At 40.4% G+C, this 25,422-nt stretch overlaps 1 protein-coding gene across 12 annotated transcripts in view; it reads left to right on the forward strand.

Annotated features, from left to right (window-relative positions):
• The window catches only part of PHF21A (PHD finger protein 21A), a 133,540-nt gene extending 108,351 nt beyond the window's left edge, over window positions 1-25,189 (forward strand). For 9 of the 12 annotated variants that reach the window (XM_015631075.3, XM_015631072.3, XM_015631078.3 and 6 more), the window contains 9 exons: window positions 667-765; window positions 1,852-1,903; window positions 2,721-2,800; window positions 3,245-3,305; window positions 5,753-5,916; window positions 12,039-12,194; window positions 13,812-13,887; window positions 14,215-14,318; window positions 16,130-25,189. In XM_015631075.3, coding sequence (XP_015486561.1) covers window positions 667-765; window positions 1,852-1,903; window positions 2,721-2,800; window positions 3,245-3,305; window positions 5,753-5,916; window positions 12,039-12,194; window positions 13,812-13,887; window positions 14,215-14,318; window positions 16,130-16,384 — 1,047 coding nt within the window. In that variant the 3' untranslated portion in view covers window positions 16,385-25,189. Of the gene's footprint in view, window positions 1-666; window positions 766-1,851; window positions 1,904-2,720; window positions 2,801-3,244; window positions 3,306-5,663; window positions 5,687-5,752; window positions 5,917-12,038; window positions 12,195-13,811; window positions 13,888-14,214; window positions 14,319-16,129 lie in introns of all 12 variants that reach the window. The other 3 variants (XM_015631079.3, XM_033514905.1, XM_015631080.3) reach the window with 1 other exon arrangement.
• The last annotated feature ends 233 nt before the right edge of the window (window positions 25,190-25,422 follow it).

Below are 25,422 nucleotides of genomic sequence, written 5' to 3' on the forward strand. Positions count from 1 at the left end.
ATTCATTTGCTCTTTGAATAATTCCTGGAAACTACAGAAAAACATAGAAGAATGGTGGTGGTTCAATAACACATGAAATTTTATGTACAGTATCATAGTATCATAAAGGGGAAAAGTTTGTCTCTCTGTAGCTTACCTTACTCAGTTTATAACTTCAACATTCATGCTATAGGCTGAGGAATGTCATGCAGAAGATTCATGACTTGAGAAAAGAAAAAAGCTTCAGAAACATCTGAGATTGAGGGGTTCAGAGTTTTTGAGACATTCATAATTCTATAAAATATGAAGACCGAGGAGTACAAAATGTATGTGCCATGCAGAATGGTTTCTAAGTGGAAGTCTTGATGGGATGAGCTTTCTTGAAGTGTCTTTTATTCCTATACTTTATGGTGACTTCTGTAACAAAGTTGACTTAAAATCACTGTTATATCTTGTGTGGCTGTGTGGGTTAATGGATTGGTGACAAGTTGTTTCTTCTTTGTTAAATGAAAATACCTTATTTAACATTCCTCTCACATCAGATTCCTCAATTAAGTCTTTGTTAGAACACTGCCAGCTTTAAACATTTTTTCTCCTGTTTCTGCGAAAGTATTTGTTTTGCTTTAATAGTAAAAGTAAAAAAAGTCATTCTTATCACTGAATGAGAGAAACACTGTTTTCTTTCAGACTATTAAACCACATGTGGAAACAGAAGAGAAGCAAACAGAAAGTCGTACAGTTACTCCACCTGCTGCACCGAAGCCAAAACGAGAAGAAAATCCACAGGTATCAGAACTTACCCAGAGCTTCCTTTTAAGGGAGAAAAAAAGGACACTGTCCTTCAGAAAATATTTTTTCCCTCTGTTCCCTCAAGACTTTCTTAACTTTAACATTCCATACATTCCTGTTGGACAGCAGTAGTTGATAAGGCTACAGAATAAAAAATCTAAATAGATATAGTGCATTGCATTTTTCTATTCTGGAATGCATTTGCCCTCTAAATCTTTTGTAAGTTAGAAGATCATCATTTTTCCATAATACTTCCTTCAAATGAAAGTTTAGATTACAGAGTTGATTTCCATTCCTTTGGGGTTTTAGACTCTGAAGTTATTCTCCAAGCTGAAGAAATGTCTTTGTTTTCATTTATAAAATATTTCTACTCTGGTGAGCAGGAAGGAAAGAGTCACATATATTCACATTCTACTTGTGTTTTAGTCCAGTTTAGTTTGGGGTGAAAGAGAACAGAATGACTTCTTAAAGCCTTTCAGCTGTGAAGAGCTTTGGAACTGATTACAGCTAAATGCTCTGCTACATTTGTTTCTGTAGATGGATTGAAATTTACTATTGTGTGAGCTCTAACTTTTGTCAGTTAGACAACAAAATTCTGATTTTTACATGTCTGCATTTCCTGCATTAAAATTAGAATCCTCTAGGAAACACATAGCCCTTAGAAAATAGCAAATCTAAGTTAGAATTGGCTCCTTGTAGTTCATAATAGATAGAGAATGATCTTAAACTAGCAATATTTTTCTGGCAATTGAACTGTGTTGGTATTTTCTAATAGTCAGTTCAGTGTTGGAATGGAAGTAAAGAAACTGCTCTCTTGTTCCCAGCTCTGCCAACTCTGTGATCACGAGCAATGGTCATTTCCCAGTGTCTCAGTCTAGGTTCCCATCTAGGGAACAGGACGCTTGTCTATCCTTTTTCAAGAAGCTTGACATACATGAAAGAAAAATGACTTATAGAAGCAAAGTATCACAAACTTTTTTTTTTTTTTTTTTGGTGCTTAGTTACTGGTCAGCTGCTTTTAGAGGGCCTGAATGACTCATCCTAACAGTTGTACTTTTCTTGATTTTTTTTTCACCCTCACAGAAACTTGCCTTCATGGTGTCTCTGGGACTAGTTACTCATGACCACCTGGAAGGTAGGAAAAATGTGTTAGGTTGCTTGTTCAGCTTCTGGTTTCATGGTTATTCTGAATTGGAAGTAGGATTCCAAAATATTTCTTGTATTAAATGCAGTATTTTCTTGCACGATAGTACCTTTGGGATGTCTGTACTCTTCATCTAACTTTGTTGTGCATATGTTTTTGTTCTTCTTATGGTATTGAAAAAAATTAGTTATTTATGCAGCAGAGAGCAGAGGTTGGGAAGACAGTGTATATTCTGATGGTAGAAAAGAAATCTGTGGCAATACTAATGCCTTCTGGACAACCCCTCTATCTGCAAAGATACACCATGGATAATTTTACCATAACCTATGTCTAGATTTTTTCATTCATTTCATGATTTTATGGGACTGTTACTTGTAATGAATGAGTTAATGGATTATAATTTGATTTATAATTTAAATTTCTAATCCTATACATTGAAAGATAGCCTATCATTTCAACTGCCTGCGTATTTCTGTACCATATTTTTAAGTACCAGCAAGGTTACTAGAGACTTTTTTTTAGATCCCAGTGATACTGACCATGCGTTTAAAGTGTCTTAGTTGTGGATTACTTGGTGAGAAGAAGGCAATGATTTCATTAGTTACTTGAACAGTATTTTTGTATTCTTTGTCAGCTGTTAGTTTTCAAATCTTCAGAAGTTAAAAGTATAACACAGTTGCCTATACTGGGCGTGATTGATGTTCTGCAGAAAACTTTACAGCTCTTCTCACATGCAAACTGAATTCTGAGGATTTTATATAATTTCTGAGATCCATTGTTTTCTAACCCGAATGCTTTGTTTTACAAGAAATCCAAAGTAAGCGACAAGAGAGGAAAAGAAGAACAACAGCAAATCCAGTGTACAGTGGAGCCGTTTTTGAGCCTGAGGTATTAATTTTTTGCTGGTACTTTGCTGGGGGAAGCTGGTGTTTTCATTCTGATCTTGAGTGTCTTTCTAACATCATGCTGCCTTCTAACTTTCTCAGTTTGAACTAGAAAGGCAAGCCATCATTTATAGTTCAAAAGGCCATTGCACAACTCTCAGATTTTTAAATAGTAAATACATTGGGGTGTTCTTCTAGTACTTGCATCTTTTTCTGCCTTCTCCTTTGTAAAGCCAAATGGCAGTGTGTGTTGGTCTGCTTGCATATCAGCCTGAAGCAGTTCAGATGTCAGAAGCAATGTAAAAAAGCTAACCTTTCTGAAGGTGTGCTTCAGAAAACACAAAAGCCAGTAATCTCGCTTAGTTCTTATTCTGCTGTTCCTCAGCTACTGCATACAGGTTTTGCCAGAAATGTTCCCCAACAGAAATTGTTCCATTCTTCCCTGCAGCGCAAGAAGAGTACAGTGACGTACCTGAACAGCACAATGCATCCTGGGACACGTAAAAGAGGTGAGGTATACCCAGACCTGTCTTCCTGCCCAGTGCCTCTTCCTCCACATTGCATTTGTAGTCCTCGTGTCAGTTTGAAGAGCAAGACAAGAAGGACTCTACAGTACTTAATTTGTGCAGTAAATTTCCATGGTAGGCAAAGACCGTGACTTCTAGGGATTAGCATAGCAAGATCTATTAGGCAGCTCAATGTTTCATTTCAGTTTCACTCTCAAGTAAAACCCAAACAAAAACCACCCAATTTGCTAAGATATTCACTAGAAATATGAGATGTTTGAACATCATTTAGTGATATGAAGCTGCTGTTAAGATCCCCTTGTTAATGACTAGATTGTATTGTTACTGTGAAGAAGAAAGTGGTTGTGGAAAAAGCATCTGTTCCCTGAATAGGAGAGGAAGCTTAATGTGACAAAAGCCTTGTTCCCCACTGGGAATAGGGATGGGTTCTTCAAAAGAACTTACCTTGAGTGAGAAAAGCTATCCTGCACATACTAAGCACTTTAACTGCAACCAGAATGCCACTTGTCCTAAAATGAGAGATGATCTTTCATATAGGCATGCAGTATTATTCAGAAGAAATCCTTCTGTAGAATAGGTAAAATTTTAAGACTTAGATTATAGTGAAACAGGTGGAACAGAACAGCATGGGACAGAATTGATGCCATTATTTGTACATGGCATCGATCATACCTACCTGACAATCTTTACCTGATTTTTGATGATTTTCTGCAGTCATTAAAGACTCATAATACCTTCTCTATTCCTAAATTTTCTGCCTAAAAAAAGAGTAATCAATCAGATTGAAAAAAAAAATCAAACCAGTCTCTCACCTAGCACTGTCCAGTTCCATTATCTTTTGGGGGTTTTGGCTGCAAGATGAAACATTAATTTGATACATTCTCTTCTTGATCCATGTTTTCAGTCCGGCAGACAATGTAGCAAAGCTGACACTTCTGGAGCTATGCTGTTTTTAAATAAAAGATGTGTCTCTACTGCTATCTCCTATTAAGTTAAATGTATTTTTAAAATAATATGATGTAGATTTTAAATAGAGAGCTTTTGCATTTACTCTGTGAATAAGTAAATGTTCCTTCTTGTAGTAATGATTTCTTAATTTTATTTTAGACCTTATAGTGAACAATTACTGTATCAATGAAAATGATTGCATGCATTTGTGCTTGATACTCTTTTAGCCTGCTTTTGCAGCTATTATACTTTCTGTTTTTTTCCTCACACCCTGTTGTGAGCCTTTATATTCCATCAGCACCAAATTAGTAGCACATGTTTTCAATTGACAAAAGATTTGGAAGTATACATTTGTTTTGTAATTTAATACAGCAATATATTGTGTGAAAAGCTTTTGTAAGCATTTGCCCTTGAGAGCTTTAGTTTAATTATAGATGGTGCTGAGCATGTCAGAAATTTCACCCATGGACATCACTAGCAGAAATCCATTTCCAAGGACATACTTAGTTCTGGAACATATCCAGACCTTAAATGCAAGGTTTAGCATGTTAATAGGTATAGACTGACAATCTGTAAACATACGATCTGGGGAATTATTCCTAGATCCTGACTCCTTTATGTTTACATATCCATAAATTACCTTGGAGAAGGAAGGGAGAAATGATGGTTGCATACTGGGTTTTTTGCTGTCTTGCTTTGCATTCATAATTTTATAAGAATTGTTATGAAGACATTTTGCACATCTGCTAATGTAATGGAGTATCTAAGAATTGTGCATAATCAAACATGCTTGGCTGAGAAAGTCTAAGAATGAATACAGAATTTAGAGTGGGTTACAGTAGAAGACTAGCGATAGGTTAAAACTGATAGTAGTTATGGGTCAGAAAACAAGACCTGTTCTTAGGTAGCCTCATTTTAAAAATGTACCAGTAGGGTAGAAAGTGCTGATATGTGAATTAACAGGTTTAAAAAATGGGGAAGAAAAGTAGAGGGGTGGTGAGTGTTGGCCTCTGATAAAGGACTTAACCTTTGTGTAGATTTATGCTGGCACTTAAAAAGATAAGGAGGTGTGGAATAACAGCAGAAAGGATTTACCAGTAGTTATTGTAGCTTCTGTGGAGCTTTCATGCCAACATTTTTCCCCTAAAAACTGAATAGCCTTATTTTTAGGAGTAGCAACTGTCCCCATGCTGCTTTTGTGGGAATGATTCTTTGACCCTCTGCAGAGCTTATTTCTACTTCCTTCTGAAATACATCCTTTAAATGTTCTTTCCTTGCAAAATTCTACTTAAAGATTTCTAAAAAATGTTTAAATCTTTGCTTCTGTCCTTCCACTTGTAACTTTTATATTAACTTCCTCTCTGTGCTACATCATTTCCTTTTTCACGCTAGCCAATGAGGACCACTGGCCAAAGGTATGTAAGATCATTTTTCCTTTCTTTTTTTTTTTTTCGTTTGTGTTCCCTGTTGTTAATATGTAGGTCGTCCACCTAAATACAACACGGTGTTGGGGTTTGGGGCTTTGACCCCCACGTCCCCTCTGTCCAGTTATCCTGACTCCCCTGAAAATGAAAAGACAGAGACCACATTTACTTTTCCCGCAGCTGTTCAGCCCGTGTCCCTGCCTAGCCCCAGCTCCACAGACGTAAGTAACTCTTGGGGAGGGGGTTACTTTTAGAAAGTTATGCAAAACAGACACAAGGAAAATCATTGCAGGTTTTGTTTCTTTAATCTCACTCATCATTTGTCGTGATTCAGTGTAGTGAAACAGTCCAGCATTTTTTTAACACCCTTCCTTTTTTCCTTCTGCACCTATGTTATCCTGTGGAGATTTTATTTATAACTCCTTCAGTGGATTGAAACATTGGGAGGCACCAGGAATGCTAGATGAGCTCATTTCCTTTGTGTAGTGTCTGAGATCTTGTCTGAATGAATTGAATCTGTCATCCATGAAAAAGGGCCAGGGGGAGTGGGGGGTGGGTGGGGAGGAGGCGAATGAAAAGTAGTAGTTACAGACCATAATAACAAAAAGTTGTGTTTCTGTAATGAGAGAAGGATGGAAACTGCTTTGTCATGCAGGACAGCCAGGAGCAGTGTTTGTGGCACTGATTTGACAGAAAGTGTGTTGTGACTTTTCAGTGGGGGTAAAACAGTCCTCAGGAGCTGGAGTGTACTTTCATTTATGAGCTTGCTTTTAAAAGACTGGTATTTACAGGGCACAGTTTAAGAATCAAGAGGTGCTTGCTTATTTCTTCATACTGGTGCTACAATCTCCTGCAGTTCTTCTTTTAGAAAGACAGTCACATATACTTGAGGCCCAGCCATTTGAAATGGCCTTTAAGGAAAAGCTGGGTTGTTTTATTTTCATCTGTATACTTGCACCATTGTAAGAACATAGACTGAGAGACCACCTCTATTGACAAAATAGAACAGGGAATAGAAGCCAGTTCCTTGCCTCTGATCTGTATTTGTTCTGCAGAGGTAACAGGAATAGGAGTAGTACAAGTGTGTCTGAAGCACTGAAATAAATAGATGCAATTCTGATACCCAGGGAATATGCATGCAGAATTACAAGGTTCTCTTTTATACAGTCATTTTTTGAGAGCAGGATAGCACATGACTGCAAAAACCCTTTCCTGACAGCCATATAAATGGGACTGTGGAACAGCTCCTCATGGATACGATGGGACAGCTCCATCTCTGGAGACTTTTAAAATAAGCAGTACAGATGACTTGCAAATGTGCTGAAGAGCACGTGTTTTACACTGGCCCCACGAGAAGGACTGGATAGTGTGGTGGGGGTCTTTTCCATCTCTGATGTGTGTGTATACTGCTGAGTCTTTTCCTACAATGTAAGAGCTCTCAAAAGGGTATGATGATTACTTGGCCTGTTTTCTGCAGTGCCTGATGGAAGCAAGCTAAATCAAGAATAAAGTTCTGTAGCATTCAAATCTAATTCTGAATGCCCTTAATTTTCTGAATTAGGATTGTGTTTAGGCCTGGGTTCTGGATTGCTTTAATATACATTAATTAAGGAAAATTGAAGTGATTTAAAGGAGATAATGGAAGATTAACTAGCAGGTAACAGACATTCTCTCTTACCTGAACATATCATAAAACATAGCAATAGCACTCTTTCCCCTTTAAAATCATATGTAAATCCCCTTTAACATTTCCAGGCAACCCATTTAGTTTATATGTATGCAACAGAACTAACATTTTTAAAGAGCTTGATTTTTCTAAAGAATTTTTTACCAAAGTCACAATCAGTACATATTCACTATCAATTGGGCTAATTTAGTGGAATTTTCAGAAATATTTGATATTAAATAAATACATGTGAAAAAATTGATAAAATTAAATACATGTGAAACTAGAAAATGTATTTCAAAGTTCTCATAAAAATATCTTTTTCATTAAAAATAAACTATGAAACAAAATGTGAATCTTCAGAGACAGCAAAATACCAGAAAGGAGATAAATATCTGTTCTTTGCTACATCTTATAATTTGTACTTGTTAACTGTAAAGAAAGGAATGGCTTCCAATTGCTGTCATAAGATGGAAGGGGTTCTTCTGTTAATATGTTCTCAAAAGATTGCTGTATAAGCTTGTGCAGTCACATCCCTTTATTGTGATTTGGTTTCCTGTATTTTTTTATTTGTCATGATGCGTGCTTTTCCTGTCTGAGTTTTGACAACTTAGCAATCCTTGTAAAAATCTGTAGCATCCTTGGCTGGAAAAGTGCAATATATTGCTGCAAAAATACTCTGTATTTAAACAGCAATAGTACAAGTTATGCTGGTGGTGAAGACAAAGAGGAAGATTAGTTCTTTGACTTTTAAGGACCTTGCAACTCAAATCGATGGAGAATACAGGATCCCCTGAAATGCTCATGTCACAGTTGATGCCAGGGGCTACCATTGAGGACACCTAGCCTTCTAGTCACCAGCAGTCTTTTCTCATCCCTTGAATGCCTCCTGTGTTGTTTCAGCCAGATTTATCTGAGGCCACATAGTGATCTGTGTAAGGGAACTGACATAGCTAAAAATTGTTAGTCATAGCCAGGATCATGTCCTAATCCAGTTAATTTTATAGACACAAATATTCTTGTGCCAGCTTCACACAGGGTGAAATGAGTAGGCATATAGAGAAATCAGGATCACTTCTTTTGGCAGTGAGGCCAGACTGTATAATGTTGAAGAGGGTCTACACTGTTAGCAGATGATGTGAATATAGAAAGGTCTCTAGATAGGACAGAAAATATCTTCTGTAGTTACAGACTCTGATTTGGAACTTTGAACACTTAAAACTGAAAACACAATTGTATGCCTGAGGAAAAGGCTATTTAAAAGTCCAAGTTAAAATAATTGAGCAGTTCATGAGATAGATAAAGAAGAAAACTGCAGCTTTGCCTATCTTTAAAATATTTTTACATTAAAAGTCTAATTCCTATAGGCTTTAGAATAGAAATTTGATTTAGCACTTGAGTAGTCTATGTGTTTAGCCAGCCTATGAAAATTGCAAATCAGGCCAAGCACTTGGTGTCAGGCACAGCAGACCAGAACAGCCTTCTTGAATTTCTCCTGAAATGTTATTCTCTGAGTAACAGGAAGAAATCCTTAGGCAAAAATGAAGCAGAAGCTTAAGATGGGATTGGTGATAAGGGTGGAGGGGTAGAAAAGAGGTGTAGAACCTAGGAAAAGGAAGAAAATAATGCAGTAGGCAGGATTGAGCAAAACTTCTTTTCTCTCCCCCTTTTTTTGGACCTTTTTTCTTGTTTGGCAGTTGCCTTGCCAAATGGTTATGTGAGCCACTTATGAGCCACTTGGTTATGTGTGGTTCTCCCTTATGCAGTTGTGGCATATTCACCTGGAAGATAGTGATTGTCTTTGACAGTCAATTACTCAGCAGTAAGAATTGTGCAAAAACCTGTTTTAGTGATGATTCAAGTCTTTGGTCACAAAATGCCTTTTTATTAGTAAACACTTATATTAAGACAGTGTTTTAGTTGAGGGGAACATTGTAGAACACTCAGATTGCAAAGTCAAGCCCATCAAAGTTAGAATATGCCAGAATTAGTATTTCTTCTGATAATTTAATTCACTTACATCATACACTATGATCATCTTTATTTATATGATCATGAGCAATTCCTGTTGCAGAATATTTATTTTTCCCATGTTATTCCAGTGAAATGTACATATAAGTATAGATATTACAAACTCAAGCACACAAGCTGCTTTTGTTACTGTATTACTCAGTTCTGTTGCCTAAAGCCAGGCCATGCTGCTCTAGACACTTTATCAAAATAAAGAAAACTGTTAGCTGTCCAGAAAGCTTAAATTTCTTTTCCTGGCCCCTTGTGAAAAGGAAGTAGAGCAGAAAGTGACGTTAAATCACCTTTTATGGTACCTGTTCTGACATTATTCTTCAGTCACTTCAGGCTGTAGCATGTCTGAGCAGCCTCAATGAGCTCTGCTCTAGCCTAAGTTGGCTGGCTGTAGTCTACACAAAGCTGATTCAGGAGCTGAGGTTAGTGGTGCATGTCACATCAATTCCAGACCCCCTGTTTATGCCCATAAGACCCTGGGGCATTTCTTTGGAATCAAATACTGCCTGGGATTTTGGTAAAGATAGTTGTTAACTCTGAGGAATTGCCCTGAGTTTTGCATTACCAAAAATAGGACTGTGAATTCTGTCCATGTGTGTTGGCATCTCCATAAATTCAGCTCCACTGTGCACTGGCCACCTGTATCACTACTGGTTTTCCAGCATTCAGTTGAATTTGGGACATTCTGGGTCTAAAATTCTAAATGTCTCCCCCTCAAGAGGAAACTGCTTATGTGTCTCTTTTGTAGGGCTCTTTCTGCAGACTATGAGACATAACAGGTTTAGTTTTCAGCACAGCAGTAATTTTGCACTTTGTTACCAAGAGCCATTGTGTAGTCTGTGGCAACTATAGTATCTTAAAATACATGATTCCCTAGAACAGAATTTTTTTTTTCCTAAAATCCTAAAATGAGAGGATTCCACTCTTAAACGTCTCCTTATCTTGAAGAGGATTTTATTTTAGCTTATATGATATCTCTTGCCTGCTGCCTTTTCCTTGTACTCAGAGAAGGCATGATAGAGGGAAAGAAGCTCTTCCCAGCCTGGTTACAACACATCACTTCACAAGAAGCATGAAATGTCGCTCATTTAGATCTTCATTTAACACTTAGGAACTCTTTGATGTTACAGGTGAAGTAATACCATAACTCAGCTCTCAATGGTCCCTGGGAGTTATGGATCCAAAACATGGCATGGAAAATTCACTGAAGATTGATCCTTTACAAAACATTAAATCAGTGTTAACCTTGGGAATTAAGAATAGGCTTCCCTTTGAAGAGGGGCCTCATCAGCAATAGAGCTGGGAAGTAGAAACCTGAACAGAATGCTCATGTGTAATTATTTTTACATGTGTATTATGTCACCCATAGTGGAGATTACTGTAATTTTTTCTTGCCTGACACCTTAATGTGCGAGTGCACAGCCAAATCTGCTATCCCTCCAAACTGATAGAAACTGCACGTGTGAAGAGCTGATCTGCACCAAAAGGAAACCTTGCATCCGCTGGTATTTCATACAGGAGGGTGTGTACCCACAGTTCTGCTCCACACACACATCTTACAATTGCAGTCTTGCAGGTCTGGGGTGTGTGTAAAACTTCACTGTAAGTCAGTGACAAGTGTGTACTTCAGATGCCACATGGGGCTTTGAACATATGGAGCTGCCAGGAGAGCCTGGTGGTCAGAGGAGAGGGTGGGGTGCTCCTTTCTTCTTCTGTGAACGCCACCTTTTTATCAAGCCTCTTCATTCAAATATCCGAAAATCAAATCAAAACGGGGAGAGAGAGAAGAAAAAGAAACAAAAATTAGACCCACCTTTTTAGGATGTTAATGGCTGTAGAAAAGAACTCTCTGATGGAAATGCAACAGTAACTAAACCTAGTTCTAAAAGCCACGGGCAGTCATTTTTTTAAATTCTTTCTTTTAAAAAAATATTAGAAAATCTCTCTTGGTACTCTTTCATCCTGGCTTTCAGTCTATGTTAGTGATGAAACAATCCACTCTCTAAAGAGAATGAGAAAGTTTTGAGTCACAGCTGTTTTGGTGCAACTTGAGGTAGCCCAAGTGAAGTAAAAAGAATTGTCTCAGAACATAATTCATTCTATTATTTTTCATTTAGAAGCACAACACCTTTTCCCTACAGTTCCATTTTTAAAGGTGACCTAAATATTTAACAGTGTTCTTTTAAGTCACTCAGTTGGGGTTTCTTACATACTATTACTGGCAAGAGACAGCCTAATCAGCATTCCTGGAGTGGAGTTGGGCTTACATCCAAAAATCAGGAGGGTTAAGAAAGTGAGTAGCTCATCACTTCAGGCAGATAAAAAGATCAGGGTAAAGAGGGAATCTTAAAGAAAGGCTGTGGGGTAGCAGTTGTTAAGAGAAGCTATAGTAAGTAATAAGTGTTTGCTGTACCATTTTGCCTTGGGAGGACAGAGAAAGTGTTTGGGAGGACAGATGTCAGTGTTTCTGACGTCTGGCATGGTTTTCCTGTTTCACAGTCTAAAAAGGGTTTGACCTTTTGGAATCCCCTTAGAAACAGTTTGTGCTGTAATCGTTGAATTCAACTAAGATGTAGATATCAAAGGTCAAAGTTCACTTTTTGCCTTCTCTTTCTCGCTTTCTCTCACCCAAACCCTTTCCCCTCAATTTCGTAGGGTGATATCCATGAGGATTTTTGCAGTGTTTGCAGAAAAAGTGGGCAGTTGCTGATGTGTGACACATGTTCACGTGTTTATCACCTGGATTGTTTGGACCCACCTCTGAAAACCATTCCTAAGGGCATGTGGATCTGTCCCAAATGTCAAGACCAGGTATTGTTTGACAGACTGGGAGTTATGTTCAATGCATATGAAGATTTTTTGGTGTTAAAGAAAATAACCAGATTGCTTGGGTTAGTTAGCTCAAGGTAGCCTGACACTGAACAAATCTATTTCATGTGCAATAAGGCTTGTGTGAATTTCATTGAATTATTACCTCTGTGGGAATGTGTGCTAATACAAAACTGTCTGGTTTTACTTCTGAATTTGGGGTCTTTGTTTGTTACCCTTATGTTTTTACTCTTTTTCTGGATCAAAGCATGAAGACTTTTGTGAAGATTATCTACAACCCATAGAAATTCTGCTATTCATCTTAAGCTCATTGCCTCTTCAAAGGTTATTAGTATATTTTTCTGGACAAATAAATAAAACATTTGCACAAGCCTACCTCAAAAGATAGAGCAAATATAAGCCCTTGTTTGCTTATATAAATCAAACATCAGAAAGGTTGTCTTCAGTGGTCTCTTTAATAATATCATCCAGCATGAGTATAATGAATATAGATGAACAGTTTATTTCCAGGTCACTCTATGAAAATGTACAGTTGGAATGAGCAGGTTATATTTTAATATTTTGTTTATAATTACATTGAGATTACAAGATGAAGAAGTAAACTGCTGTATTCCTAACCCTTCCATGGAACTCTAGAAGTTGCAAAGGATTGCTGATAATATGCAGTCTGAAGCTGTGTCCTGTCTAACACAGCGCATTGCTTGGTCACCCACACAGCCTTTGGTGTGCCAGGTGGTAGCATAAGAAAACAGCCTGATCTGTGGTGTGCTGCTCAGAAGAATGGAAACTTGAGTTTTCTCAAGTGACTTGGTCAGTAGTTGCCACAGAGGAGGGAGTATTATGACTTGGGTACTCCTGTTTTTGCCTGCTCTCACCTTATCCCTTCTCTTCATGTTTCTGTGATAGCTTCCAAAAAAATTAAAGAGGAAATTTGAGTAATTTCACCGTAAACTGACAAGTCCTCTGTTTTCTGAGACATCACTCTGATCATGTACTAAAAATATGTGTCTTTCTTCTTAAAGTTTGTTAGGAAGCAAAATGTAGGAAGGATCTGAAAGACATAAATGAGAGTTATAAAGAGAGTTTGACAAGTATATTAAGATGATTCTGATATGGAGGGATGATAGGACAGTTTCATGTTTTACTAGGCAGAAGTGTGATGTTTGAATGTATGGTGTGGAGACTAGGCTGCAGCATGAAAACTTTTTTCCCAGAACAACTAAGATCAGCAATTTGTCTGAACCATGAAGTAATGTTTATGTCTCCTGGCAAGTTTTGAGTTCTGAAATATTATCCTTTCATTCCTCTTTTAAGTTGTTCAGTATCATTAGTATACTTTATTTGTGGCTATGGAGGGAATTTAGGAAAATGCTGACATTTGTAAGAAATAGAATTGCTTTGTGGGAGCCACAATACAGTTGTGAATAATTCCCTCTGTTAAATCTCAGATCAGGTCTGTGAAGCTTTGTGTTAACAGGGCTGAGGCTAATGATAGCCATGAAAGAAAATCCTCAGTCTTCCCCTCTTTTTCTCTCTCCTTTTTGCTTTCTCTAAGGTAGGTTTTTTACCAGCTAAATCTCTATGAAAATTTTCTTTCAGATGCTAAAGAAGGAAGAAGCAATCCCATGGCCAGGAACTTTAGCAATTGTTCATTCATATATTGCATATAAAGCAGGTAAGAAAATAATGAATACTTTTCTTTCACTTTTAATAATGGAAGATGTTATTTTGGGAGTGGGATAGAATGGTATTTCCTATACAAAAGGAAATTTTATCATACAAAAGGAAATAACATTAATCACTAGTGAAAATAGCAGTCTAAATATTTCTGAAGCCTGTCATGCTTGTGTACGTAGGTTAAATTTTGGGAGCGATTCAGTGCACAAGTTGCTAAGCATTGGTTTAAACACAATTCACCTCTTTAACTGAAGCAGTTTAGACCCTCTATCCACTGTTGTAAGAGAAATATTTAAAATATTCTGTTTAATATTCTGTTTTGCAGCAAAAGAAGAGGAAAAACAGAAACTACTTAAATGGAGTTCAGATTTAAAACAGGAAAGAGAACAACTAGAGCAGAAGGTCAAACAGCTCAGCAATTCTATAACAGTGAGTATTGTCCTCCTGAATAACTCTTCACCTGTATTCTGGTGCCACAATGCAGGGAGAAAACTATTATAGAGGAACTCCATTTACTAGACCTGTCATCCACTGGATTTATTTAGAATTGAGTGAGTGCTTTCCTTCGCTTTTTAGAACTTTGGGGAGCAGGGATGAAATAAATGCGACATACACTTACATTGAGTCTCTTATACATGATCCATGCTGAGCATGTAGGTAGACATGTGGTGACATATACTATCAGCAGGTGACAAAAGTGACACAGAGCATTTTTGTGTGTGGGCAGAGTTACAGCCTTGGTGCAAGGCCCTTCTGATGCAAAAGCGACCATTTACTCACAGCGGACTCTCAGGAGCTTGATGTGTTGCCTTGGCAGTCAGCAGCTGGACATTGCACATGCCTCTACATGGTATTAACGAGACAATGTCATACTTCAAACCAAAAACCTTAGTTTCCACCTTAGTTTATGGCAGTAATTGGAACATACATAATGATTTGGTCACTCTTCTCACTTTCATGTGCAGATTAGTCTCTTGGGTTGCCCTGTGAGCCCCTCCTTGGTGCAGCCCATGTCAGTATCACATAATGAAAAAAAGCAAAATCTCCTGTGTGGCAACATCTGTAAGGCTGGATTCATAATTACAGACTTTTTAGATACAGATGTACTTTTCAGGTTGCCTGCCTTTGCCTTTTAGAGTAAAAGTGTCCCACATTTACAGACCTCTCAGTGCTGTCAGTACAAATACAATGATTGTGAGGGGCTGGTTAGCAGTCCCGGGTACTGTCACCTTCTGGTTAGCAGTAGCTGAGAGTAACCTTAGCAGCACTAGACAACTAACACTGATTCTCAGTGATGTACCCAGGCAGATGCAGGGCCTTACCATGAGAGATTGGCAGTGAGGAGAATGTTCATACTTAGATTGGACCTGTCCAAAACAGGCATATAGGTCTTGATGCTTTAGAGATATTATGATGCCGTGAGCTGCATGTGAAAACAGTAAAGCTAAAACCAACAGTGTCTGGAGATCAGCATGAATAAAAGATTCATGAAATGTAGGAAGGTTGCCATCTTCATGTAAAAACCTGACTGTAACAGACATAGCTACTGTTTCCTCATTTTTGAGAGTTTCAAATATACATATAAGCAGTTTTCTAGTCTTGAAACATCATTTGTGGGCTTTTTTTAAAGTTATCTTGCCCTGACACTTAGCTGATGAGCTAGCTATGTTACTACCACTTCTAAGAGAATGAAGTGGCCACAAAATAAGATTTTCAAGTGAAGAGGAGTTTGGTTTCCTTTTCAAGTGCCCTTTTACTTATTGAGAGAAGGAAGTGATGTTCCTGCTAAAATGTATGTGAAAGCAAAGGCTGCATCCCATTAATGGTTTGCACACAGCAGTCAGCTGCATTGGGATGCCTGAGCTTGCAGATCAGAGTTAAAGAAATTTCAGTAATGCAATAGTAATAGAAAAAACAGTAAGAACATACACTTGGAAGTTTTCCTTCAAAAGAAACACAAAAGGATGGAGCTGTCTGTGTTCATTTGCACAACACCTTGGAATAAAAGGAGGCCATACCAGGTGACAGCTATGTCTGGGCAATTTATTTCCTCAGCCTGCAAATATGAATTCTCCTCTGAACACAGCCTAGAGACTCTTTTCTTCTAGGCTGGAAAAATGAAGTTGCAGCTGCAGTCTTCTCTGGGTACTTACATTTAGATCTGTGAACATCATATTCCTTCTTTTGCCTTCTTTCAGTCATAAGCTCAAACTTATTGCTGATTTTCTGCTTTGCTGCAGAAATGCATGGAAATGAAGAATACCATCCTTGCAAAACAGAAGGAGATGCACAGCTCCTTGGAGAAGGTAAAACAGCTGATCCGCCTCATCCAAGGCATCGACCTTTCAAAACCCATAAACTCTGAGGTCAATTCAGTAGCCATCTCCAACGGCATGGACTCCACTAACAATACTAATGCTGCCACCTCCACCTTAGCCCCCTCCCCTTCCCAGAGCTGCATGGTGAACTGTAACAAGGGCGATGAGACTAAATAACACAGTGAAGTTAAGAAGGAGCCAAGGGAGGTGGCGGCGAGGAGAAAGAGCAAAATAAAGAAACTCTAGAAAAGCAAAACTGGATTTCTTCTGGAAAGTGCAGAATTCTTTAGTTCTTTGGTTCCAGAGAGAGCGTGAAGATGCTTGTGCCAGGCGGCACCGGAGTTTGCCAATTGATCCTTCTTATTCTGTGTGTACATGCGAAGTTTGGATCATGTTACATGAATAGTGCCAGCTGGGGGTTCTTTGCCAGCACCATGCCAAGTGAAATAATATATTTACTCTCTCTATATTTTACACCAGTGTGTGCCTGCAGCAGCCTCCACAGCCACTATAGGTTTGTTTTATTTTTGTTTGGGGTGAGGAGCAGGGATAAGGGAGGAGAGCAGGTTTCAAGTTCCTATTTGCAGAACAGTTTGTTTAGCTAGGGGAAAACAAAAACAAGTCCAAAGAGCCTATGGGCTTTTCCTGTTTCTAAACTCTCAGTACTATTAAACCAAAAAACCAGAAATATAAATTATCAAATCCCAGTGCCCAGAAGGGACAAGTCTATCAAATAAGCAGTATTTACTATTGTTTAGACAGGAGATGTACAGAAGGAAAGGAGATGGACTTTTCACTGAGTAACCAGCACACAGAATCATAGAATATGCTGAGTTTGAAGGGACCCATCAGGATCATCGAGTCCAACTCCTGGCCCTACGCAGGACACCCCAAGAATCACACCATGTGCCTGAGAGCCTATGGGTCCTCACACTCATCCAGAAAGTCTGTTTTGGGAATGGGAAAATAGAGGGCCAGAATCTGTGGTCAGCTTGGAGCATTGGATAGAGGTGTCTCAAGAGAAAATGTGCATCAATTACTTGAAAATGAGATTCCATCCCTTTTCTGTATTTATAAACAAAAAAGGTATCCTGAACAAAGTAGCACATAACCCAGATGTGTGAACTCAACAGAGAAATGTCCTTTTCTTTCACTTCCTTTCTCTTCTTTTGGTAACAAGAACTAAATAAGGAATAGAAAAGCTGTTTTTCAGGCTGACAGTCTAATTAAAGAGGTAGATGGGACCTTGCATGGTATAGATTAGAAGTAATAGTGTCAGTGAGATACAGTGAGTCTTTGTGAGTCCTTGTGTCATCGTTTTGGGCACTGTTTTTTTATGCAAGGGCAAAATCTTTGTATCTGGGGGAAAAAAAACAACTTTTTTAAATTAAAAAGGAAAATAAAAGATATTGAGGTCTTCCTAGTGTTACTTAAAATAAGATCAAGGTAAGAAACATTGTAAAAAAAAAATTACAAAAGTGCTATTTGTTTCCTAAACAAGTGATTTCTATTAAAAAGGTGTCAGAACTGGAGAAAATGCTGTGTACTTAGAATTTTTTAACACAGACTTTGCTTATTTATGATGACATTCTGCTGTGTTTGTGTTCTAAAATCTAATGGGACAGTTTCCATAGGTTCTACCATACATCTACTGGCTAAAGTCTAAAAATAATCAAATCCTACAGTGCTGGATCTCACCCCACCTGGAGGATCTCCCAGGCTTGTCTCTGCTGTTACCATCTCTCTCCCATTCTTCCATGTGTTTGTAACCCAGAGAAAAGCAGTTGGCAGTGTGCTTGTTTAAGGCTTTAATAGTTCTGTGATACAGACTGATTCAAGCTTGAAGATGAAAGACAGTGAGCTGGACTGAAATCACCCTCCATTTTCTCCTCTTGTTCAAGAAGTTCATCTCTAATGTATAATCTTTTCACTCTGGACAGCAGAGCTTGCCTTGTGCTTCCTGATTGTGGGGTCTGGCTCAGTTTAGGGTGCTGATTCTGGTCACATCAGGTTGTGTCCCAGAGCTGTCTAGTTTCACTACTGCATATACATGTTTGGGCAAAGCCCATTTCCACTGGAAGTATCAGGAAAACTCCCTTTACTTCCCGTGGGAGCAGAGTTGAGCCACTGCACGCATAAGGCAGTGTCCCCAGTGTGGTGGCCTTGAGAGCATGTGTTGGGTGGTAAGGCAGACCTGCTCAGCTTTTCATAGTGGAAGATAGAAAAGCTTTGCATTTCTGAGCAAGTGAATACTCCAGACATGAGAGTCTCATAGCCTGAGAGAGTTTCTTTGCTGCCCCAGCCAAGTGGGCTTCTGTGGGGTTCTTGGAGCTATTTTATTCCCTCTCCTTTAGGCTGCCCTTCTGCCCTTTAAGGACTTCTGTTCCTTCTGTAGGAGTGTGCACTATTTTCAGCTCTGAGCTCAGAACTGATAATCCTGAGTTCTCACATTTGTCTCAGGTGGGAAAATGACTCTTACATGCACTTCTTAGCTGAACCAGTGATAACCCTGACTCTGTCTTTTGATGTTTGAGTTCTGTTCTGGAACTAGCAGAGCTGGAAGGATAAGTTAGCAGAAGTGGCAGGGAGACAGCTGGGCAGGCGCTGTCAAAGTGGATCATACTAAAAATGTCCTTCCATCAATCCAGTTACCAATGGGGTCATTGCCATTTGGCAGCACTAGGCCCAATGTATTGGGTTGTACAGCAACCCACAGTATTTGAACAAAGAACTGTCTATTTCAAGGATTGAAGAGGAAAAACAAACTGAACATGAGCCTTCTATAGAATATGAGCCATCAGCTAACAGCCAGATATTCAGGAGAAGCTGCCTTTTGGAACATGTTGGTCTTCAGCTGAACACTTGGGTGATTCTTAACAGCATCTTCTGAAGCATTGAGCATTCCTGGTAAGGGACCGTCTCCAGGGATAGGTGTGCTGAGTCTTTGTGGTTCTCATGCTCTTATTTCTGTGTTAACTTGAGCTCTCTTGGAAGCGTTGAACTATTTGGAGGTAGGAGGCTATGCCTGGAGACTCGATAGTCCTTCTGTTTTCTTTGCTGATTCAGGAGAGGATGGAAGTGAAATTCACTAGTAGCCATATTTAAATTTGCACACAGTTAACCAGCCAGGAGATGTTAAAACAGCTATTACTGCTTTCCTGAGGCATCTGCTTGTCTCCAGAATCCAAGTAGATAAGTACAGATTTCATATCCTTTTTGTTACAGCATTTGTGTTCCAGACTGTAAAAGGATGCCTTTAGTTAATCATTACTTGGCAGAAAAAATATCTTAGACTTTTTGATGCTGCTTTGGTAGTTTTCTTTCTCTCTCACTGATCCTGTTGGGATGCTTTTTCTCCTGGCTCTGCAACAGTATCAGCCAATAGGCAAGGAACGTTCCCAGGGCTGCACTGACACTGGCAGTGATGCTGCTGTTTAGACACAGTAAATTTGGGTTATCTCTACCCAATTACCAACAATAGGGTGGAAGGGGAATTGGTGTTTGCTAAAAACAGAGGAAAATTATTTTTTTCCTAGCTGCTGTAAGAGGTTCCAGTCAAGGGAGAAATTTAAACTCTGCGACAGCTTAAAGCCTAAGCTTTTCTTTTGGGTTTGTATTGGTTTGGGTTTTTTTTCTCATGTAATATTTGAGATAGAATGAGTTTGTACTAAAACTTCTGCTCTTTGGGAAGCCATCATAATGGCTATGGTTTCCTATTTCCAAACCACCATCAAGGTATTAACTAATTCTTATGTCATTGCTTGTCATTGGTGGGAAACAAGAGGCTTTTAAATCTGTTATAAAGGAAGAAATGAGACCACAAAGGAATCTCATATCAAAGATGGTCCTGGCTCTCAGCCCAGTGCTAAGGGCTTTAAGAAGTCACCCTGCTCCTTTGCTCAGGAATAGAGCAAGCATTGCAGAAGTTTCTTCTTCCCTTCTCTGTACAATCTGTTCTTTTAACAGCTGGAAAGGTGTGTTGTGGTCAGAGTGGGAAAGTGAGCCTGTCACCTGGATAGAAGAATTAATATCATCACTGGTGTTTTCATTGTCTTTGTTTAGAGCCAGCAGTGGGTTTAGTACTGTACAAAACAAAGAGCAAACAATACTTCTAGGGATGATTGGAAGGTAGGGTGAGTAGCATGGCTGATTCTTCCAAGACATCATTAGCCAGGAGTTACCATGTTGGTAGGATGAACTAATGTTTTGCATGAGCAAAACAGGGCTTTGTTCTATGTTTCAAGCAGGTTTCTGTCAGTGAGTATATGAATTAAAAGCCTGAAAATTAATGAGGTGATAATTTTATGGGCAGATCTATTAGTTTTATTGTTGGCATAAAAAAAAAAATACTGCATTTTATCTTTACTAGGCTTAAGAAAGCAAATCTATATTCCAAATGTCTAGAAATGTGAAACCTAATTCTGACCTCCTTGGCTTCAAATCCTTATACTGTTGCAGAGACAGTCCTGAAAAGCAGCATGGTCAGCATTCAGGAGAACCTGGAGTGAAACCTTCCTCCTAGCCCCACCAAGCTATGGCAGCCCACAGTACAGGGAATAACTTTGAAATTTCTTTCTCATGGATACAGGAGAAAACATTTGTGAATTTGCAGTGCACATGTTTCTCTCTTTTCCTTAGCTGGGTTGCACCCCACCCTCTTTGCTTCTGAAGCACTAATGATGAATACATGGTTTTCATGAAATGTGTTTTTAAAATAACATATTATGATGTTAAGCCAAAATTCACTCTTTTACTGAGGGCCTCTCTCAGTGAGCTGCTCAGAAAACCACCAAAACACCGGTATTACACTTCCTTGTGAACACGCCCCTTGGGCAGAGTTTGTTGTGTCTTTTTAGAATCCTTCTGACCCTTCTTCACTTCCTGTTGTTCTCCCTTGGAATTCTGGAGATCCAAGGCAAGTTCAACTTTGCTGAAATACTGCAAAGTTTTCTGACAAGTATGTAGGAGTCAGGAACCTGGAGAAAGAGGATGATGTTTTGTTGTGCAGCTAATTCATTTGGCGTTTAGGCTTGCCTGGCCAACAAACTACCTCAGCAAAGGCCATTCCCAAGCACTATGGATTCTGTAGTTTCGGGAATTCAGAAGGGAAAAGGTCCAAAGAACCCTCCAGCAGCCAGCTAGGTACTGGTCTCTGAGGGTGTGTGAGCAAACCTTGCAGTGACATGCTGCTGGATCCTTGTTTCCAGTGGTCAGACCTGGACCAGGGAATGACCCAAAAATCAGATGGGATCAGGAAAACTGAGAGCTGCAGGTGTCTTGTCTCCAGGTTATTGCTGTCTTACTCAGATCCTTCTTTAAGCCTCAGTCCTGTTTGTAACTCCTACAGAATGGAATGTAATACTTGAAAAATATGAGTCTCCCTATCCTTTGCCCTTAGCTCCCATTTCCCTCCTGTTTCTCTCTTATCTGGGACAAGAACTTTCTGCATCATTGTGTCTTGTATAGGCTGAGCACATAGTTGATCAACTTGCCAATAAAGAAAATTATTCATACCATGCACTGGTAAGCTTGGTAATTAAAGACCCATGAAAAGACAAACACCTCTCCTAGAGGTTAATTTAATTGTGGGCTTGTGTCAGAAAACCAGGAGCTTACCTGTGTGAGAGTCTGTCTGTATCCCTGTCAGTATTACTAAAATACCTGAGTAGTGAACAGAAAAGAGGCTTGCCAAGAGCATGGGTGCTGTGGAAATCACTGTGCTGTGCAAGTCCCTGAAGTGTCTCTAATGAGAATGGCCAGGCCAGGGCTTCCCATCTCCCTGGGCCAGAGGTGGATGCTGCAAGGGACAAATTAAAGGACAGAAGCCTCTTTAGAGAAGTGGTACAGGGCTGGAGATGGAAATGAAGAGAGAAAAAGCAGGAGCAGCAAAGGGAACAAAGATTACATGGGGTAAAGCAGAACAGAGAGAAAAAATATGGAAAGACATGAGGAGGGAAAGTGAGGGTAGGAAAAATCCAGGAGTGAAACAGGTCTCTCCTCTGACTAGATGGGGTATTCCTGCAGTTACAGGGTTTGAAAGTTCAGTGGAAAGAATAGAACAAAACCGCTCTTTTATCCTACCTCGATTTCTGACATGGGTTGGTCTGTGTTCCAAAAGGAGCAGGTCTGGTGAGAGAAAAGAGCTGCTTAGGTGCAGATGGAAAAGGAAGTAGGCACTAAGTCATCCCTAGCTCTGCTTCTGCTGCCGAGTGCTCCCAGCCTAATGAGAACCTTATTTGACTTCTAAGCTACAACATGGGGATAAGGCAGCTCAAGCAGACCTCAAGGCAGCTAGAGCCTACTCTAATCTGGACTCTAATCTAAATCTAATTTAATTAATCTGTATTAATTAAACATTTTCTTGGCTATAACCATCCCCAAAACTAGCTAAAGGTTCAGCTCTGCTGGTGTGGTTGCATCTTCCTAGTTCAAGTGTTATAATGAGCCTAGCTGAAGAGGCAGAGGTCTTGGGTTCTGTGTGAGTGAAGGAGACAAGGTGGAGTAGGATGTGTGATTCATGTACTTCTCAGCCACCTCCTGGAGTATCTGGAAGTTTCCTGCTCTCTGGGCTGTCCTATCTGGCAGTTCTGTGCCAAAATCCCTCTGTGTGAGCAATGCCTCCCTTTCTCGGGATCTGGTTTCTTTGGAAAAGAAACATGGAAAGGGGCATTTCAGCAGTGCAGCTAAGCAGGGGCATGTGTTAAGTTTAATGTAACCTGTGAGGAGCTCAGGGCCTGCCTCTAGGCTACATTAAGCAGCCAGACCATGGGGCACCCTCCTGGGAAAAGAGCTGTCCCAGCTCTCCTGTGTAACCAGGGATAAGCTCTGTGCCCGTTCTTCACTCTCTGGTATCCAAGCAGGTGTCAAAAGCTTCAGATGGAGAAACTCAGCCCAGTCCTTAGTTCTAGAAAGGAGGAAGTACTTAAGGACTTGCTCACTATCAGGAGTGCCTGGGGAACTCAAAACCCTTGCGAGCGTGGTTCTGTCTGTCAGGGTTGGAGAGCTGGCACAGAAAGGCAGCAGTGAGCAGTATCGATCAGCTCAGCACCACCTTTTGCATCTTTTTTCTTTTTCCTAAATTTACACTGGCAAAAGTAAACCTAAACCAATTCCCACCCTTTTGTCACCAGCCTTCTTACATCTGTTTTGTCAGAAAACAAATGAAGTATTGTTGCCTTTGTGCTTTGAGAAAACACTTAGTGAACAACCAGAGCTTAGTGAGCCTTGGGGGTTATAGCTCAGGTGGGGAAGGGAGGCAGTGTCACAGGACAGCTCCTGGGGCTGTGTTCTGTGGCCACCCTCGATTTTGGATCCCCAGCACTGAGGTTTGATACTGCAGCAGCACTGGGTACATGTTGTGCACGTATAAGGGCGGGGGTTCCTCTGGCTTGTTATTCAGGTGTTGGCATCTCAGGTGGGGCCAGAATTGCTGGGGCAGGGAAAGAGATTGCTCTGTGCTTCAAGTTCCTCTCTGTAAGGCAGGTACTGGCAGTTCTGACTCTGGAAGAGCAGATTTCCATGGCTGCAGGCACTGGGGTAGGCACTGTTGAAAGAAGCCCCGTGCTGGGTGCAGTAGGAGGCTGCATGTTTCTGCTTGTTCTGGGCTAATGTGTAATTTCTAATCATAGTCTCTTATGTTTCTTTATTTAATTATCACTGACATCAAAACAGTGATTGACTTTAGAGCCAGGCAGTGTCTTGTGTGTCAGCTCTCCTTTCCAGGTGCATTGTCTCTGAGTTGCTCCTGATGTCATATGTGACAGGCAGCCAAGACCCTCCTTTAAGGAAGGTTTTTGCTTCTGCATAAGCCTCTGAGACTCGGGCAGCGTCCTGGCAGCCCCACACAAGCAGAGCCAGCAGCGGTCATGTCCCACAAGCTGCTTCACTCCAATTACAGCTGCAGGGTCCCCCCCAAGTGCCATCTTACATGGTCAGAGGTGTCTTGGCTTCCTCTCACAGCCCCACAGAAGCAAAGCATGTGTTCCAAACTCCATTAAGCAAGGTAACAGCAGGAAGCAGGGGAGCCTGATAGTCGTGCCGACCTGTCCTGGCTCCTGTGGAGGAAGGAAACAACTTTGCTGTGTCAACAGCGGTCGACACAGGTGGTGGTGAGCTGCTGCCACTTGCAAGGTCTGGTGTGGCACTGGGGTGGCTGCCTATGCCGAGTTTTCTTTAGGGAGCTGGCTGGCTCTACTCTGCAAACCTCCTTGTCTGCAGCTGAGGGCAGGAGGGTTGTGAAGGCAGCTCTGCTTGTTTAGGAGACAACACTCAGGCTTCAATCATGGCCTCATGTTCCTGTGGTCACAGCGGCAGCATCTCCGTAGATCTATTGATGCCATTGCCCCACCTGTGTGCCATGCTTCGTCCCATTCCCCCATGCCCAGCTGGTGTTTCACCAACACCAGCTGTGAAGTGGGAGTCCTGGCATGGGCCCAGAGCAGGAGCTCACACTGAAGGGCTCTGTGTCTGAGCCTGGTCCTTCCCCCAGTCTGTCTGATTTCTCCAAGGGATTTTGATGACAAGCCCCCAGTTCTGGCAGTGCTGTCCCTGCAGCCATGGGCCTGGTGCTGCATGGGATGATGGCAGCTTCTCTCCCAGCTGGGTTTCTAATGGCAAAGCCATGGGCTCTGTCCTCCGTGAGCCAGTGGCACCTGTGCTGCCCCATTCCCCACCAATCTCCCTTCCTTGCAGGCCCTGGTGTAAAATGCCCTTTCTGACTGGTACTGCTCTGTTGTCACAGAATCACACCATGAGAACACCCACTTGTGAACTGGTTTGGGTTTTTTAAATATCTCTATTTTTTTTAGCCTGATGCTCATAGTGATCTGCAGTATCTGCTGCCTTCAAGTTCCTTGTGGTTTCAGTTTTGGTACAAATGTGTTTAGATTTTAGCAAATTAAAGTTGGGGGGAGGGGGTACAGAGCATCTGATCAATTTGTATTTATTTATTTTAACATTTTACTAAATAAAACACAGTAAAATCTCTTGTCTCCTTAGCTGTATGTACCAGGTGGGGACAGTGGGTCCCACAAGCACAGGGGTTGTAGCAGTGCCCACAGCAAGCCTCCAGCGCCCAGGAGGGGCTTCTGAGTATGGCTCTGTGCGAGGGCTGTGTAACACCCTGGCTCGTTTTCTTGGCAGGGAGAAGGGCACTACATGAGGAGAAATAAATTTTGGGTCCAAAAGGGGCTGTGCTCAGTTCAATCTCCCTGGCT

The sequence above is a fragment of the Parus major genome, chromosome 5 (assembly GCF_001522545.3).
Source record: "Parus major isolate Abel chromosome 5, Parus_major1.1, whole genome shotgun sequence".
Classification (NCBI taxonomy): domain Eukaryota; kingdom Metazoa; phylum Chordata; class Aves; order Passeriformes; family Paridae; genus Parus; species Parus major.